The 18,486-nt window shown below is 47.8% G+C and overlaps 1 protein-coding gene across 4 annotated transcripts in view; it reads left to right on the forward strand.

The window, feature by feature from the left end:
* The window catches only part of FAM110B (family with sequence similarity 110 member B), a 183,241-nt gene extending 166,392 nt beyond the window's left edge, over window positions 1-16,849 (forward strand). For all 4 annotated transcript variants that reach the window (XM_051844496.2, XM_051844495.2, XM_002710506.5 and 1 more), the window contains one exon: window positions 12,553-16,849. In XM_051844496.2, coding sequence (XP_051700456.1) covers window positions 12,893-14,029 — 1,137 coding nt within the window. In that variant the 5' untranslated portion in view covers window positions 12,553-12,892 and the 3' untranslated portion in view covers window positions 14,030-16,849. The remainder of the gene's footprint in view (window positions 1-12,552) is intronic.
* The last annotated feature ends 1,637 nt before the right edge of the window (window positions 16,850-18,486 follow it).

Raw genomic sequence — 18,486 nt, forward strand, 5'->3', positions numbered from 1 at the left:
GGGCCGGTTTCCACTTTCTGTGCCTCACAGCATCACTTGCCCTCTCATCTATGCCAGGGACATCAGACCACCTCTTCTGAATGGCAGCCCAACTCAGTGCCTCAGGAGTTCCATGCCACGCCCCTTGAGTGTTAATCATGGAGTTGATTGAGTAGTTATTGCTGCTGCTGCCCAGTGTGCTCCTAGCCCCCCAAGTGTGAGGGACTCGCTCACTCACACACTCGCAGTAACAAGCAAGCCAGTGAAAGCTGCGGTGTGGGTGGAGCAAACTATAGACAAGGGCAGTGGTTGTGTTAGCCTTCGGTTCCTCCAACTGAACCACCTGACAGAGGCAACATACAATAGAAAAGATGTGTTTGGACTCAGTATTGAAGGTTTGCAGACCAAGATTGGGCAGCCCCTTTGGTCTGGTGTCTGATAAGGGTCATGGAGGGAGGAACATGTGTGGAAAGAGGATCATATTGTGAGCCAGGAAGCTGTACCCAACCCTGCCCTTCCTTACGTAAGCCCCCAGTGAATGCCCTAAAGACCTCCCAATGGGCCTACCTCCCAGACGCCTTAATTAGATCAACACTGCACCCTTAGTTCATTCAACACTGATATTAAGTCATTAGACATTAACGGAGCCCTCCTATACATGGGCCTTTGGGGAACACCCAGACTATTACCCAAACAATAACAGTGGTGCCCTGAGTTCCACATGCATTCAGAGTTTGGTCATGGCCTCACACGTTGTTACGGGAACATAACAGCTGCATGAAGCTCTCTACAGGAGAGGCCAAAACTGGCAGAGAGTGGGATCATTTTCAGTCTGTTTGGCCAAGCCAGACGGTCCTGTTGGGTTTTCATTAGGAATTCCAGTGGCCTTGCTTTTTAATTACTCACAGTAATTTTCATCAAGCAAGTCATTATATTTCCAAGCAATTTTTGGCACTGGCTACATGCAGCATCGATTTCTGTAATGCCAGGTAAAAGGCAGGGCTCCCCCACCTCCGTAGCAGTGGGAGACCCTCCTGTAACAACATATTTTTTACTCCAGCCAAGGAAGAATGTTGAACCAGAAATGTGATTATTTTCTTCTGAGTCTCTATTTCATTTTAATTGTGCTAAATAAGAGGAAAATATTTTAAGAGAAAACAGTTGCCTTTTTTTATAAGGGATTTACTGACAAATGAAAAAGGAGCTTGTGAGAGAGTTTGCTAAGTGACCTTGGAGAATGACATTAATGTAAAGAATCCATCGTGGATTGAGTTGTGACCTCTTGTTTTTCTCTTTCCAGCTTTAGGTTTGATTTCATTTTTAATAATGGTCTTACTGTTTACTCTAGCCTGTTTCACTCACACAACTGTTTGCTTTGAAATTTGAAGCCGCATATCTTCTTTGTAACTCAAATAAAAATGGGGTCATGCGGATGACCCCTTAGCCAGAAATTGCGCATTCAGTCCACTTTGACAGAAATAGCACAGGCTCTATCGCTGGAAAGTAATGGAATCATTTTAAGACAAAGATCATTCAGTTACCGTAAAGCTTGAAATCTAATGATGGTGATTATGAGGGCCAAGTTGTAGACACCGGGGGCAACCTTTAATAATAGCCTACATGGACTTGAACGGGCTCAGACCCCAGCTCCACTCTGAGCACTTACAGTGTGCAACTCATGGAATCCCCACACCGCTCCAGGTGCTGTAGGAATCATGATGAATATTTTTAAGGATTTATTTATTTATTTTTGAAAGGCAGAGTGACAGAGAGAGAGAGAGAGAGATCGTCCATCTGCTGTTTCTCTACTCAGATGCCCACAACAGCCAGGGCTGGGCCAGACCAAAGCTAGGAAAGAGTATTTGGGCCCTCAGCGCTGCCTTCCTAGGGGAATGAGCAGGATCCAAAGAGGAGTGGCCGGGACTCCGACCAGCAATCCATCATGGAATGTGGAAGTTGCAAGCGGCAGCTAACCCCCCTGGACCACAACACCTGCCCCAGGAATCATCATTATTAATGCACCGAGGCACAGGGAGCTTGTGTAAGTTGCCCAGGACCACAGAGCTAGACGTGGCCGGCCACGGAAGAGCAGTTGGCCCCTGGGACTGACTCTGATCTGAGACTGCTCAAGGGGTTCCACTCACAAGGCGGGTCCTCAAAAGCCAGAATGCAGATGCCGAGGCAGCAGGCAAGCAAGCAGGACACCCCAGGATGCTGGGTGCACCCGCTTAATTCACTTGCCTGAATTCACTGCGGGGATAAACCAGAGGCAAAGGCATTCTTTCTCCCATACCGGCAGAATTTGCTTCCGTTGAATTCTCCTTGCTATCCCTGAATGAAATCTCAGACAGGACCTAGAGCCTTTTCAGTTCACGTTAAATAATTCAGTGTCCTCAGATCAGTTTCAGGCGTGCAGGAGTCCTGCCGAACATCAAGCTCAAAGCTCCAGCCTCTCATCCAGTTAGGATTAACTTCTCCCTCTCCTAGCTCAGGCCTGCATTGGCTTGGAAACCTTGGTGGAGGAGGGGACTTAATCTACTTTGTTTGTTCCCTCTTTCCTTGTTCCAGCTCCTCTCCCACTCATAATTAGGTGTCACTGCTAACCTCACACAGGCAGGCCCTGCGTGGGTGTGTGATGTGCATGGCATAGGCAGGATGTTAAGGGGAACGGAACAGGGTTCCTCTCCCTGACAGTTGTCATTGAGTTCTGCAGGCCTGCTGGTCATGGGGCATTTCAGAGCTTGTTTTCTTTGGGGACTTTTGGATTCCGTGGAGGCAGTCATATCTCTGCCCCAGATGGTGGACATCTCAACCGTCCCCTCCTAGAGGGCTTCAGGCGGACATCAATGTGTTGGCTTCCTTTGGGGTGTTCCTTTGACCATAACCACAGACCACTTTTCCTCCCGGCAAACCTTCCTATTGTGCTCATAAAAATGCAGCTTCCTCTCTCCTGGGCCGGTTAAAGAGTGCAGCACAGACTCAGCCTCCAGACCTCCCACACTCCACTCGCAAGCCTGTCCCCAGGCTACTCAGCTCCAAGGGACTCTGTCAGCCTCCCTGATAGACCCTACTGTTGTCCACCCCTGCACTGACTTCCCTGATGCACTTCTGGGAGGAAGTTGCTTCCTGTCCCAGCAGCCTTGCCATGTGCCTTTGCCCACCTGACATCATGCAAAAACATGGTAACAAACCCTGTCCATGCGTCCCTTCAGACTCCCAGGGTTCAGAGCGCCCCCTGGAGGATAGTGCGGTGACACTATAGATAGAGGACCAGTTATCCCAAATGGTTCAGGACCAAAAGTGTTTCAGATTTCTCTAGATTTTTAGCTGTTTGCATATATATATATATATATGAAATAGCTCTAGGAGGAGATCCAGGTCTTAACATGAAATCCCTTTTATGGTTCATAGAAGCCTCACACGCATAGCTTTAGGGTAATTTTATCCAGTGGTTTTAGTGCACCTGCATTTTGACTGTGAGCTGTCACATGGAGTCAGATGTGGAGTTTCCCACTTGTTGCGACATGTCAATGCTCAAAGTTCCTGATTTTGGATCATTTTGGAGTTACCAATTAGGGATACTAAACTTGTACATAATCAATTATGTCAAGATATCTTCCCTCATTGATCAGAATGTCTGTGTGAGTTTGGTGCTGGTGCACCACGTGTGTCTACACACCATCTGAGAGGCATCAGAGTAGGCACTCCTTGATCCATATCCATAAAAATGTTACAAAGTAAAAGTTGACCTCCCAAGCTCTCATTCTAACATTCGCTTTCCATCCTCTGGTCATAGAAAGTGTATGTGTTGAAAGGAACAGACCTTAAGGAGTTGCTGGTAAAGTAGCGGAACGGTTAACTTATCTTGTGCAAAATTAAGTACCTCATTATGACAAAATAACATAAACCTAGGAAAACAGGATTTTTGTTTTTAAATAACATTAGGAGACCTACTTAGCCAACTGCAGGAATACAGTTTGAATATGACTAGAATATTGAGCTGAAAAGTTAATGATTAGGAATAAAGTCTGTGGTGTCAACGACTAGGCAAATAAATAGTGTGTTTGGCAAGCAGGTTAGTGTACCTGCAGCTGGCGACTGCATGATGGCAGCATGGAGGTCAGCGTGAGAAGATTCAGCCGTCAGAATTCCAGATGGTGAGGGTTTCGCCATGGAGCTAGCAAGGAAATGCATCACACAGTTAGTGGCAAAATGCAAGTCCTGAAAGGGTGCTGCTTGAACTTCATGTTTCCAGATGCTTGGCCCTCTGGCTTACTGTTGATTCTGTCCAATTTATAGCATGCAAATTCAGTCCTTTTTGATGCATGCTTTTACTGTCTTGTGTTTCGCTTTTGTTATTCTCCTTTACTTTTGTATTCTTTCCAAGTTATGCTCACAGTGCAAAAGGGATTAATAAAAGTGATTATGTGCTGAGAAGAGAAGACATAAAAAAAAAAAAAACCACATGACATATCTTACTCATTAAAAGAGATAAACAAGCGTCTTCCAAATGGAGTGGCTTTACTTCCTTTAATCCAAGGCGCTAAGCATGTTTTGTGAGTACATTTTGCTCTGAAGCATAATTTTTTTGATAACAGCAAAATTATTGACAATTGGTGATATGTATTTGGACGACGATAAGTTTTGTGAAGCCCTGTTGGTTGAAAGTGTCTCAGGCACAGGGAACAGCGGATGTGTGAATGGGGCACAGCTGGGTTGGGGGTAAGGGGAAGGCTGCATGATTCTGTTGGGCAGAAGCCTGGGGTGCCAAGGAGGAGAGCATTAGAGTGGAGAGTTTGTCCTTCGCACAGACCACGGCCACTGGTCACACTGGGCACCCGAAACGATCCTCAGTGTGCACCTCCTCAGTACCCACATCCTGTCTGCCTCCACGTTTGGCTTGGTGCTTCTAGTAAATGTCTGTTGAAGATGTGGCTCTTCTCCCCCTGAACAGGATGTCAGGCATGGAAAGTGTCTTCATGCTCTTATTTAACCCTCTCCACACTCCCCCTTGAGGTACATACTGTCATCCCCCTTTGTCAGATAGGAAGCCTGAGGCACAGCTAAATGAAATAACCCACCCACGGCCACTCAGCCATCACAGGGCACAGCCAGGATTCCAGCCAGCAGGCAAGGCCACCCTGGACAAAGCTCAGAGCCCAGCTGTCATCTCCCCTCCCTGGTCAGCTCAGGCCAGCCTCTCAGCAGTCTCCATGCTGCTGCTGGGAACATGTCTCCCAAATATGAATCTGGCCATGTGGCTAATGCTCAGTTATCCTGTCTCTCATTCTGTTTGCATGAAATTTAATGTCACTCTGCCTGTACTGCACCCCCAGCCGACTCTCACCACCGTGCCCTGTGCACTGCACTGGCCACCTGCTGTATCATGGATTCAGCAGAGTTGCCTTTCTCACCTATGCCCTCACCTTCTATGTCTGCCCTCCAGTTTGCGCTACCCTCACTGTCCCTTCATCGTCACTGTCCCCATACCTTTAGCTTCTACATTGTTCAGTTACTGTTCACTCAATGTGTTTTGAATCTTTTTGTGTAAGTGGCTCACAACTTCTTTGCCTTCTGACATCTTGCACATATTGCTCAGTCAATAGGAGTTCAATGGATTGAACCCAGCCCTTATTTGTATAAGTACTCTTCTATTTTGAGTGGTTTTTGCTTAATGTGTGCAAAGAATTCAAGTGAATGTGGTTAGGTGAAACTGAATCTTTACTTCAGTGACAATGCTGTGACTTATTGAAATGTATTGGGGTGCTGGCTCAAGTCCTGGCTGCTCTGCTTCCCACACAGCTTTCTGTTAATGTACCTGGGAAGGTAGCAAGTGAGGGTTCAAGTACTTGGGCCTCTGGAACCCACATGGAAGATCTGGATGAAGTTCTGGACTCCCGGTTTCAGCTTGGCAGGGCATTGTGGTCAGTTGTGGTGGATGTAGGATGTCTCTCCCTCTTCCTCACCCTCACCCTCTCCCCCTCCTCTTCCCCCCTCCCTCTCCCTCTCCCTCTCCCTCTCCCCCTCCCTCTCTCCTTCCCTACACATGCATGTATGCATGCATGCGTGTATGTGTGTGTGTGTGTGTCTTTCTATCACCCTTCCTTTCAAATAAATAAATGGGTCTATTTTAAAGGAAGGAGGGAGCCATGAACGTGAGAGTGAGCCTTCCTCAGATTGTTGTTGTGTACTTAAAGTCAGTCACCACGGATACTGTGACCAAAAAATCAAAAAGCAGTGTTCCGTAGGACAGGCTTACATGCATTGTAAAAATCTTGGCATCTGATCTCTGACTAGAAGAATCAGTTCTTCAAGAACTCTTCCTAACCTCAGAGGGAAAGCGCTACTTTTGCTATTTGCCTCCAAGAGGGTTTGAGCTGAAGGCATTTTCCGTCTCACCAGTTTCAACACATTCGTGTTTATAGATAAGAAAATCAAAACATTGAGATGTTAGGTGACTTAGAATGAATTAGACAGGCTCGATCTCTAAAACAGTGTGACCAGTCTTTTCTGCCATAACACACAGGGGGGAGATGGCTGCTATTCACGTCCTTAGAAACTTCTATGAGTGAATCTGGGATCCTGGTTCATTCTCATGCTCCTTGCCCTAAATCCAGTGCTTGCTTAACTGCTTAAGCATACAGATAATTAGGCATTAGCTGTCTTTTTCTTCTGGCTTACCAGAAGAACTCTTCAAAAGAGACGTAAGAGCAGAGAAGATCACCTTTGGCCAGCAGTGTTTTAGAACATGAATGTTAGCATCAGGACAGTTTGTGCAGAGCTCTGAGTTTGCTTTTGTGGCCACAGGGAGCCACGTTCCCATGGCAGCCTTTAGCTGAGGGCCCCTCTTAGGCTTGCAGCCCACGATCTGCCTGACCTCAGAGGCTTGAGGCACAGTTCCCCTGGTTTGCAGGAACTTTGGCTGTAGCGTTTGTTCACAGAACTGTGTGCCTTGAGGCTCCTTCTCTGGCCCTAACCACCTCCAGATTCTGTCAGTGTTCTTGGACCCAGCATGGGGCACCTTCTCTGTATTATGCATCAGCTGAACTCGCCACCTTCACCTGCAAACAGCTGGCAGATTGGAAATGAGGATGGCTCAAGCCACTTGGGTTTTAAAAACTTGCTTGTTGTCTGAGATTGCTATTTCCATGCCTAAAATGCCCCAGACTTTTGTTCCCTTAAAACACAAGAAACTTTGATGGGCTTCCACTGTGTTAGAAGCTTTGAAGTCTCTACTAGGACACTTGCTAGTACAGGAATGCACATCCTCTCTTCCCACTTGCTACTCAAAGGCAATGCATCACCTGGGATCTGGTGAGAATTGCAGAATCTGGAGCTTCATCCAAATTTGCTGAATCAGATCGTGTGTTAAAGACATCCCACACCATGCACAGGCACACTGAAGCTCAAAAACCATCAATGAAGGTGGGCGTTTGTGAAGACCCTGCTTGGGATGCCTGGATTTCCGTACCAGCTCTGCTACCAATTCCAATTTCTAACTACACTGCACGTTGGAGAGCAGCACATGATGATTCATGTGCTTGAGTCCTGCTACCCATGTGGGAAACCCAGATTGATTTGCTGGCTCTTGGGTGTGCCCTGTCCTAGCCCTGGCTCTTGCAGCCATTTGGGAAGTGAACCAGTAGATGGAAGAGCTCTCTCCATCCCTGTATCTGTCTCTCTCTCTCTCTCTCTCTCTCTTAGCCTTTCAAATAGAAAGAAAGAGAAAGAGAGAGAGGAGAGAGAGAGAGGAAGGAAGGAAGGAAGGAAGGAAGGAAGGAAGGAAGGAAGGAAGGAAGGAAAACATCCTGACAGCGATTTCGCCTCCACGCCCTTCTATCCTGTGTTCCTCTTGCACACAGACCAGGACCCCCCCACTGCTTATGGGACTCCCTCCAGCCCCGTTCCTCCACTCCATGATCTCCCCCAGGCCAGCTGACTGCTGAGCCCCCTCTGCCCCAGAGCAGGGAGCCATTGTGCAACTCAGCTCTGCCAAGTTTCTTTCCCTAATCCTTTTTACCATGTCATAAAATGTTCAAATAGGAATTAAATGGAGTAGAATGTAGCCAAAAAATGGTTTGTGAATGGAACTCTCTCCTTCCCTTAGGCTTGTGTTCTTTATCCTGAGCTCTAAGTCAGGGATCAAGCAGGGCTATGTAATTACTTCTGTTAATGAAACCTTACAAGGCCTTCCTTGGAACAACACGGCGGCCTTCCAGCACAGCAGTGGGCCTGCATGCCCCGTCGATGGTTGCCTGTACCTGAGAAGCCAGTTTCAGACGGCAGGGGTCTGATGGGCCTATGCCCAGCATTCCCTGATGGACTTCATGGTTATTTTGCTTATGACAATGAGACATGGCTCCAGGTCACCAGCTGTGTCGTTACCATTTGACTGTTTTTGTGCAACGTACCTTGTCTATATCAGGTAATTTCCATACTACAATGTCTACACTGTAAAGAAGAATATTTATAAAAAATTATCTATTTATTTATTTAAAAAGCAGAGTTACAGAGAGAGAGATCTAACATCTGCTGGTTCAGTCCCCAAATAGCAGCAATAGCAAGGACTGGGCCAGACCAAAGGCAGGAGCCAGGAGCTTCATCCAGGTCTCTCATGTGGATGCAGGAGCCCAATAACTTGGTATATTTTCCATGCTTTGCCAGACACATTAGCAGGGGGCTGGATCAGGACTCAAACCCATCCCCATATGGGATGCAGGCACAGCAGGCAGCAGCCCAACCTGCTACACCACAGTGCTGACCCCGGAACAGAGTTATTTCTACAGAATTCTGTAGCTCTGTCCCTACCGACACTGTTTACAACCTGAAAAGCAAAAGAACAGAAGCTAAGGATTAAGGAAGTATTAAGAGAAAGGGCAGCCTAAGCCACCTTTACTTTTTATATATATATATATATATTTATTTATTTAAGAGGCCAAGAGACAGGGAGAGACAGAGGGAGAGAGCTCTCACCTGCTGTTCACTCTCCATATGCGCACAACAGCCAGACCTGGGCCAGGGTGAAATCAGAAGCCTAAAATGCATTCTGAGTCTCCCACATGGACGGCAGGTACCCAGTTACTCCCCTGTGGATTGCAAGGACCCAGTTGCGTGAGCCATTTACCTGTCACCTCCAAGGGTATGTACTAGTGGGAGGCTGGAATAAGGAGCAGAACTGGGACTTGGAGCCGAGGTACTCCAGGATGGGATATGTGCATTCCAACTAGTGTCTTAATGGCCAGACCAACCCCATGCCCCACCTTCATTATTTTTGAAGTAAGTTTAATTTCTGGCTAAAATAGGTGAAGATCTTTGAGTGTGCCTCCTTATTATCTTATAACAACCAGGTTTTTGTTGTTGTTGAGTCTTCCAATTGGATGTCCTCAAGGAATTCCAGTCAAAACTGTTGAACTCTAACCACAGTCGTTTCTAAACCTTATCACTGATGGGAATTATTGAGGAAAATCGCAGTGGCCAAGGAAGAGGGGAAAGAGGTGGAGACAAAAAGTGTGAAGTGGGTACAAACAATTGCTCTTGCTAACACAGTCTTTTCCCATTGGTATTATGCCTGGTCATCACTCTGTAAGGCTGGGGAGTGTGGGACAGATGTGGGTGCTGGGAAGAGCCATGCTGAGCGTGACTGCCTCGTGAAAGCAATGAGAGAGGAAGACAGGGAGCTTTCCGGGGAAGTGTTCTGGAAGATAGGCTGGCAGTCCCCAGTCTTGGAAGTTGATGGTAGCGCATTTCAGTTAGTGTTCCAGTGATACCAAAGTGGGCAGCGATGGGAGGTAGTCTGGGCTTGTGGTGCTAATGGGATGAACTAGAAGACAGGGTGGTGAGAAGAGCAGCACAGGCAGCGTGAGCTTTAATGGCTGTTAGCGGTTTCCTGAGAACAGTAAGTGTAGGAACCACAGAACAGTTCAGTCATTTACCTGTATTTATTTCAGTGCACCATTTGGGAATGGGAAATAACTCCCTCATTCTTAGCTCCTGAGAGACACATTATTCTAAAGCAAGGAAGGATCATAGGAATCTTATCCAGCCAACTGCTGCCCCAAGAGAAGAGATACAAGCTATGTCTCCTGCCGCCTACTGGGCCATCTTCCCATCCATCCCTTGGGCCATTGCTTCTGTCCTTAGGCCCAAAGCTGATGGATGCCCATCTCAGTCTTGCCCTTCACTCTGCCCTTGAACCCCTGTACCATCACCTTCAGGGAGGCATTTGGGGAGGCCCAGACATAATCACTGGAGACATCACTGTAGAAGTGGAAAAGAGGGCGATGAAGGTCATGTGCAGCACCCTCAAGAGAAAGGCACAGCAAGTTTATTTCGTCATATTTCTGTGTGACACGAAGAGTCTTCAGAGTGAAGACCCAGATTCCCAGGATGAAGTCTACATTTTTATGCTCAGGTTCCACGAAGCATGGACAGCCAGGGAGAAAGGTGACTGGGTACAAAGAATCTGAGCTGATGGTAATAGACTGAATGAGGAGACCCAGGAGGGCCTGTCAACTCAGTTTGTTCTCAGCCCTTCTAGGCGGCATTCCTCCTTCTGGATCCAGTCCAGGATCTAGAATGGGGGTCTTACGACCTACAGTCGAGCAAGGCAGTGAGAGAATTTCTTTATGGCCAGCTGTTATACAGAAAGGCTGGGGAATTTAATAGTGATCTGTTTAGGTTTTATGGCCAGCGGTGGAGAAAGGAGGTTCTGTTTTGTATGAGCCACCTTGGGGATGAGGAATTCTGGCTTGTATGGCCTGTGTCTGGGGTAAATGAGAGGTGAGAGGAGGCAAGAGGTTAGAGAGAACCCTTGCTTCTGAGCCTTCACTTTGGGGGCTCCTTTTCTGAGGCCTCACATAATGTTTTGCTCAGGGGAAGCATGGTCTATCCTGGAAGCAGGTGTCTCCCAAGTGTCCTGGGTGTGATTGCTGGGTTGTCCCCACCCCAGTTTTGCTGCCTGCTCTGGCTCGCAGGTCCCTTGGTGGAGGAGTGGGATGACACCTTCCTCCCCAGGAGGGTCCCAGGGTCACCTTCCCTGGAGATGGTGTCTGGAGGCGTGGAGAAGCACACAGCAGGAGTCCCGCAAGGAGCTAGGCTCCCTCTGGCATTTCATTCAGAGACTGTTCAAAGGAAGAATCTCATTTCATCCTCATGGGGGGAGGTGGTTTTTTCCAAGTCAGTTGAGGTATCAGAATAGAAGTGCACAATTAAAGGAAGTCATTATGTAGGAATTGCCGTGGGGTTTCTCACATCTTGCAGAGGAAAATATTTTTATTAGAACAGATCCCTTTGCAGATCCCCAGAATTGTCTCTAACTAAACCTGGTGAGAGGTTCTATTCAGAGAGGAAGAGTTCCAGAAGCCGGTAAAGAGAAACACCAGCCTTTCCCCTCCTCTCCTCATTTTCGCACCTGAGAGCTGATGATTTTGTAGCAATATCATTTGATTTCATGAACTGGTTATTTGACACGTTCTGGACGCATTAGTCTCTGAATATTCCTAATGCTAAAGGAAGATGCTGTCATCATTAACCAGTGGCTTTTGTCAGTGTTCCCTGCTGGCAGCCCCTGGCAGTGACTGAGAGGAGCTCTTCCAGGGTAAATGTTGCATTGTATTGTGTATGAAGTAGACAGATTCCTTATACCTAGAGCCATATTGGGAGTACTGGGGAGTAGAAAATTACACTTTTTTTTTAGTTTTCTAGTCAAGTGATTAAAAAGAATCATGTCTAACTCAGTGCACAAATAACATAGTAGGGTGTGACTGACATTTGAAGATTATGTTCCTACTACTATAGGGGATTTGGGAATATACTTATCACCAAGAAACTTTGGATATACACTCATTAAGTGTGAAAAGTATAATCAAGTGATATATTGATGTGGTTCCTCTAGAGGTATTTCTAGTGTTAAAAGACAAACGTCTTTATTCCGATGATTTCTTGGTTTTATGGAGAAAGTGTTTAGCAAAAGGAAGACAACAGGTGGAGTTTTCCAGAAAATTGCTCCCCCTGCTAATTGAGTTTCTGGCCGATTTTTTTTTCCCCTCCAGTTTTTCAAGAGTTAAGGAAGTGATGGTTCAAGTTTCACTGAGAGATCAGTAGCAAGGAGTCAGTTTTTGCTTCATGGCAAAAGAAATGCATTTTCATTGACTCAATGTGTGCAGCCTAAAGCAGAGGCAAGGGAATTCGCAGCAGCCCGGTCGCACTCAATGCTGGCTGCCAGACCCTCGTTCCTACACCCGACTGGTATTCCCTGGGATTTGCCCTAAGGCAGGCTACCCTCGCCAGTGGGGCGGCTGCTAGCGGAGTCCGCGCGTGGGAGACCTGAGCCCCGAGCTTCTTGCAAAGCCCGGCCTCAGGCAGCCGCGCGTCGCGCAGGCCCGGGGGCGCTGTTCGTGCGGCCCTGGCTCCGGCCCTCGCGCGGTTAACCGAGAGCTGCCTCCCTGCAGAGCCGGCAGCCGGGACCCTCGGGCGGGCGGAGGCGGGGACGGGGGCGCCGCGGGGTTCCTCTGTTGCTAGAGCCGTGATGTCACCCGCCCCTCCTAACCCGCGGTTGGTTGTTTTGTGTTTCAGCTCTGCCTGCAGTGGAGCACAAAGACCTGGAGGAGACTCCCACCGCCTTCGGGGAGAAGAAAGGAGGCAGCGAAGCAGATTAAAGGAACTTGTGGCTTGTGGCCTTTAGGGGGCAGGGGCCGCCTGGAAGGGGAGCGAAGTGCTGGCGAGCGCCCGTGGCGGTGAACGAGCTGTGAGATGCGCCGCCGCTGCTGCTGCTGCTGCTGCTGCGGCCGCCGCTGAAGCTCGAGTCCGGGACGCGCCAGCCGCCCTTTGTGCTTCGGGTACATGTGTCTGTTCAGGCCGGCCGGGGGCGCCCAGCAGCGAGTCCACCACGGCGGCCGGGGAGCGAGCGCCCGCCATGCCCACGGAGACGCTGCCCACAGGTAGCATGGTGAAGCCGGTCAGCCCCGCGGGCACCTTCACCTCGGCCGTGCCCCTGCGCATCCTCAACAAAGGGCCTGACTACTTCCGCAGGCAGGCCGAGCCCAACCCCAAGAGGCTGAGCGCCGTGGAGCGGCTGGAGGCCGACAAGGCCAAGTACGTCAAGAGCCAGGAGGTGATCAACGCCAAGCAGGAGCCGGTGAAGCCTGCCGTGCTGGCGAAGCCGCCCGTGTGCCCGGGCGCCAAGCGCGGGCTCGGCAGCCCCACGCTCAAGGTGTTCGGCAACCATGCCAAGACCGAGAGCGGCGTGCAGCGTGAGAACCTCAAGCTTGAGATCCTGAAAAACATCATCAACAGCTCTGAGGGCTCCAGCTCGGGCTCGGGCCACAAGCACAGCTCCCGGAACTGGCCGCCGCACCGGCCCGACGCCAGCGACCTGCACCGCCACTCCTTCGCCGAGTCCCTGAAGGTCTACCCCACGCCGGGGCGCGGCAGCCCCCAAGAGAGCAGCTCGCACGTGAGCAGGAGGCTGCTGGAGCAGTCGGCCGAGTCCTTCCTGCACGTGTCCCACAGCTCCTCGGACATCCGCAAAGTGTCCAGTGTGAAGCCCCTCAAAGCCATCCCCTGCAGCAGCTCCGCCCCTCCCCTGCCTCCCAAGCCCAAGGTCACCGCCACAGCCACCGCCACAGCCACCGCCACCGCCGTGAAGTCCCCTGAGGCCGCCGACCCCGTGGAACCTGCCTGTGGCGTGAGCCGCAGGCCATCGCTGCAGCGCTCCAAGTCAGACTTGAGTGACAGGTATTTCCGAGTGGACGCCGACGTGGAGAGGTTCTTCAACTACTGCGGACTGGACCCCGAGGAGCTCGAGAACCTGGGCATGGAGAACTTTGCAAGGGCTAATTCTGACATCATATCCCTGAACTTCCGCAGCGCAAGCATGATCAGCTCAGACTGCGAACAGTCTCAGGACAGTAACAGTGACCTTAGAAATGACGACAGTGCCAATGATCGGGTGCCCTATGGCATCTCCGCCATCGAAAGGAATGCTAGAATCATCAAGTGGTTATATAGCATCAAACAAGCGAGAGAGTCGCAGAAGGTCTCTCACGTGTAAGAGACAGCGTGGAAAGGAGGGAGGGAGGGGCTGTCTGTGCATACCCAGTCGTGAAGGTCGTGAGGTCTACCTTGCAGTGTTGTGAGCTTCTCCGCTCTTTGTGTTGCTTGTTGTGCAATGTTTCCAAGTTGCATGCCTGTCAACATGGGGACTGGCCTGGCTTCCTCGCCACCACCGCTGCAGAGCCTGGCTGAACGCACGTCACATCTGCCAAAGGTTTCAGGCCAGCATCTGATTAGGGCTTTGCTCTTAAGCAAAACTGTTTACACGGAAACAGTATACGATTCCTTCAATATTTATGTGGTTCTTGTGTTTTTCTATCCCATGCTCTTGTGTCTTAATTAAAAGTTTTATCAACTGGCTTTTAAGTTGACAGCAGAATCTTTTGGAAATTAAAAAGCCACTTTGCCTACAATGGGAGGCCGTAACAATGGGGAAAAATCTGTCAAAGAGGTCTTCTACCAAATGGATAGTGACTGAGCAACATAGAGCCAGGCTGGGTTTTCTGTGGAATAAAGTGGTGACCCCTGATGTTCATGGTTTACACGTGGAATTTCTCTTGCCACTTAGTGAAGCAGTCTTTTGGGGCAGCAGTGCTATGTTTTGTGTCTGATTTAGTGTGGAAACGGTGGTGTTTCTGTGTAATACTGACCCAGAAGAAAGACAATCAGGTTCAGTGATAAGGGATGAAATCTAGCAAGTTGGGTGATGGGGGGTGGGGTGGGTTTTGTCTTGGTGTTCTGATTTGGGGCAATTCAGCAGCTTCTAGTATTAAGGTTTTGACAGGCATGGCCACCCTGAAACTGATACTGAATGCCTTTACATTTTTTTATTTTTCTTTTGGTCAAGAACTACTAATTTCATTCTATTTCTCTTCCTCTCTCCCCTCCTTGTTGTTTTATCTGGGAGAGAGGGGTGGGGCTGGCTCGGGTTTGAGCTGTGTGAAGACGTGAACAGAAACGGAAATAGCAGCCATATCAGTATAGAGCCTCCCGTTCAGAAGCGAATACCTTTGGTAGCTGAACCCTATCTGAGCAGTGCCAGTCTGTCTAGCATATGTTACTCTCTGGGGCTGTGGATGTCTGTTACACCTCTAGGAAACTGTAGAAACATGACACTACGTAGCTTTTCCACCCTGTGGTCTCCAGTCATGCCTATCAACTTGTCCCCTTTGTTCCCCAACCACCTGCCCTCCAGGTGGGTTAGTTGGCTGTCAACCAGCTGACTGCGTGGTATGGTAGCAGACAGGTAACTGTGCAGGGGTCCACTCCATTGCTCTCATTGTCAAGCTCTGAAATTCTCAGCAGCACTACCTTAGATTCCATCAGCTAATAGGAAACTTTTTATGGTGTAAATTCTGTAAGACTTTGTACATACTTCAGTTGTTATGAAATCTTTAAGAAAAAAAAAAGTTATGCTAATAAATAGCTCTGGTGCAGGCACTAATGGTGGTGGTTTCTCCTTGTCCTTGTCCTTTTCTCGCTCCCTGAAAGTTTCACTTGGGACTGTGGGCCACCAGTGGATTTGTGATACCCTTGAAGAAGCATTATTTCGTTAAGTTGCTTTCACCGTATCTCAGTGGTTCTGAACAGCAGTGTTCACAACTGTAGCTGTAGCAGGGTGTTTCGGCTCACAGATGACATCAGCGTTCCTGAAATACTCTGTCGCCTCTTCACTTCGTTCACACTGCTGTTATTTTTGGCTTTTCTTAAACATCAGGACTTTTCACATCTTCCAAAGGACTCTTCAGTTGTAAATATGTATGAGTTCTTACCGTGGGTGTATGTTTGGAATATATGGCCTTGTTTTTATTTGTGCAAGCCCAACATCAGTACCCTACAGGTGTCCATCTGTTCATCCACTTGCTCACCCATTCCTCTGTCAACATGTCCTCTGCAAAGTGACTCTGTTTCTCAGGCATCAAGATAGGTGCTGGGCTGCCAGGGTCCACCACAAAGGCTGTTTCTCAAAGGGCTTACGTATTTCCACACTTCGTTTAAGAGAAAGATCAAGTGGACATGTCTTATCTTCTCTTATTCAGACATGGAGTATTTAATGAATACCTATGGAATCCGGCTATTCGAAGATTAACATTTCTTCCAAGGTTCTACAAAATCTGCACATGTTAAAAGGAGCATTACTTAAAAAGCAGGTTTTTAGAAACAAATGATAGGATTCTCAGACTATTCATTTGTAGACATTTTTCTTCTGAAAAGTACATTTAGTTTCAGGACACTTTCTACTGGTTTTAAATTGCTCCTGGTTTGCTCATTGATGTTCATTCAAACCCTAGTTTCTGGAAGAAACATTCAGGAATGCAGCTGTGACTGGTGATGATATAATACCTTCAAGATAATAGAATAAAATTGTTGCTTAAAAATTTTTTCTCCCTTCACCATTTGTGTAGAATTGCAGGATTTTAAAACATATGGCTTAGTATCTGCATACACATTATTTTCTGGGACTATTGAAATACTCAGAGTAGATGATACTTTCCTAAGGAAACCTTTTTGGGGGGAGATGAAAACTTCCTAGGTAATTTAATATCCCTGCTTGTGCTATTTTAGTCATAGAATGTGTTTAAATCCTCCAGTATTTCAATACTTTGATCTGTATTCAGACACAATGATAAAGCATCCCACTATAATTCAGTCTATTCCTCCACGGCCTTGTTTGTACAATGGACAAATATGAAGCTTTTGGTTTCTATGGAAGGAGAGAGCTCATTATTTTTCTTTTGTTCTTGAATTAAGAGTTTCTGTAAGGGACCATTTCAACTGCTTAATATTAAATCCAAAGAGAAATCATAAGAGTGAGAAATTTCCTTGGTGTGAAGCTGTCTTTGCCTAGCCCATGGAAGTGTGTTCCTGCATGTGTGTGTGTGTGTGTGTATGATTTTAATGTTGGTATAAATACCGTGTAATCATATAGCTCACACTTTCTTCCCTAAGCAATACAGAGTAAAATATGATTGCACCAAGTGGTCTTATAAACTGTCTCCTGAAAACCACCAAATCCTAAGACAGTCCTACCATATCCATATCTTCTGCTATTTCCTAAGGTCATGTTTTACTGTTTTTTACTTGGGTTGTCATTTCTAGAACTTTCCAACTGGGAGTCACACAGACCTCTCCCCAAACCATCTCTTCCCCATTCCATTTCATGCAAAATACAATATAATCAACTCCAATCATGTAACTCCTCACTGTAAACACTTCGGCTAGAATACGTTGCTGGTGGAATAAGGGTTAATAACTTCTTTTTTAATTTTTTTTTTATTTTTGACAGGCAGAGTGGACAGTGAGAGAGAGAGAGAGACAGAGAGAAAGGTCTTCTTTTACCGTTGGTTTACCCTCCAATGGCCGCTGTGGCCGGCGCACTTCAGCCGGCGCACCTCACTGACCCAAAGCCAGGAGCCAGGTGCTTCTCCTGGTCTCCCATGCAGGTGCAGGGCCCAACGACTTGTGCCATCCTCCACGGCACTCCCAGGCCACAGCAGAGAGCTGGACTGGAAGAGGGGCAACCGGGACAGAATCCGGTGCCCCAACTGGGACTAGAACCCCGTGTGCTGGCACTTCAGGCAGAGGATAAGCCTATTGAGCTGTGGTGCCAGCCAATAACTTCTTAATAGAACAGAGAACATTGGGCATCTACCTCTCTAACCTCAGTCATCTGTGCCAAGCCCCCAGGTTCCAAGCAAAGGGAAATTTCTATTGGGAACTTTTCCCCCATAGCACTTGTGATAGGTTGTATAACAAAATACTCCTGAATTTAGGAACTTATCTCAGTTTCTGTCGATCAGGAATCCTGAAGTAGCTTAAACAAGTGGTTCTGTCTCAGGGTGTGTCATGAGACTGGCAACAAAAAGCTGGTTGGGGTTGGCTGTGTCAGCTGACGGCTTGACTGCAGCTGGAGGACCCACTTTGAAGAGGCTCACAAGGTGTCAGGGAGAGGCCTCAGTTTTTTTACAACATGGGCCTCTACCGTGGATTGTCTGCAAGTCCATAGAATTCAGCATCTGGCTTCTCCCAGAGGGCCAGAGAAAAGGGCAAGGCTGAAGCACAGTATCCTTGATGAGCCAACATCCCAAGTCACACATCTCTGCTACATGCAAGTAGCTTGTCATTTTTGCCATGGTCATGGATGCAGCCTTTGCTAGCCTAAATGGTGCTTTTGTATGCATTTTTCAAAAGGACAGTCTCCTCAAAGCATTTTATTTCCTGCCTGGCATAATAGCAGAGCCAATAAACCTGCAAATCTCCAATGAATACAATGTGAACCATGGCCAGAATTTGGCACCATACAACACAGCAGGTCAGAGTATGTAATAGATGCTTAATAGATGTCCACCTATGATGTTTAAAGCCTGTGCTAAATTATACCTCTTAAAAAAATAAACCCAAAGTGGTCATTCTTAACTCCATTTTCATGGGGTACCCTCATTCCATGGAGATTAA

Source organism: Oryctolagus cuniculus, chromosome 6, assembly GCF_964237555.1.
Source record: "Oryctolagus cuniculus chromosome 6, mOryCun1.1, whole genome shotgun sequence".
In the NCBI taxonomy this organism is placed as follows: Eukaryota; Metazoa; Chordata; class Mammalia; order Lagomorpha; family Leporidae; genus Oryctolagus; species Oryctolagus cuniculus.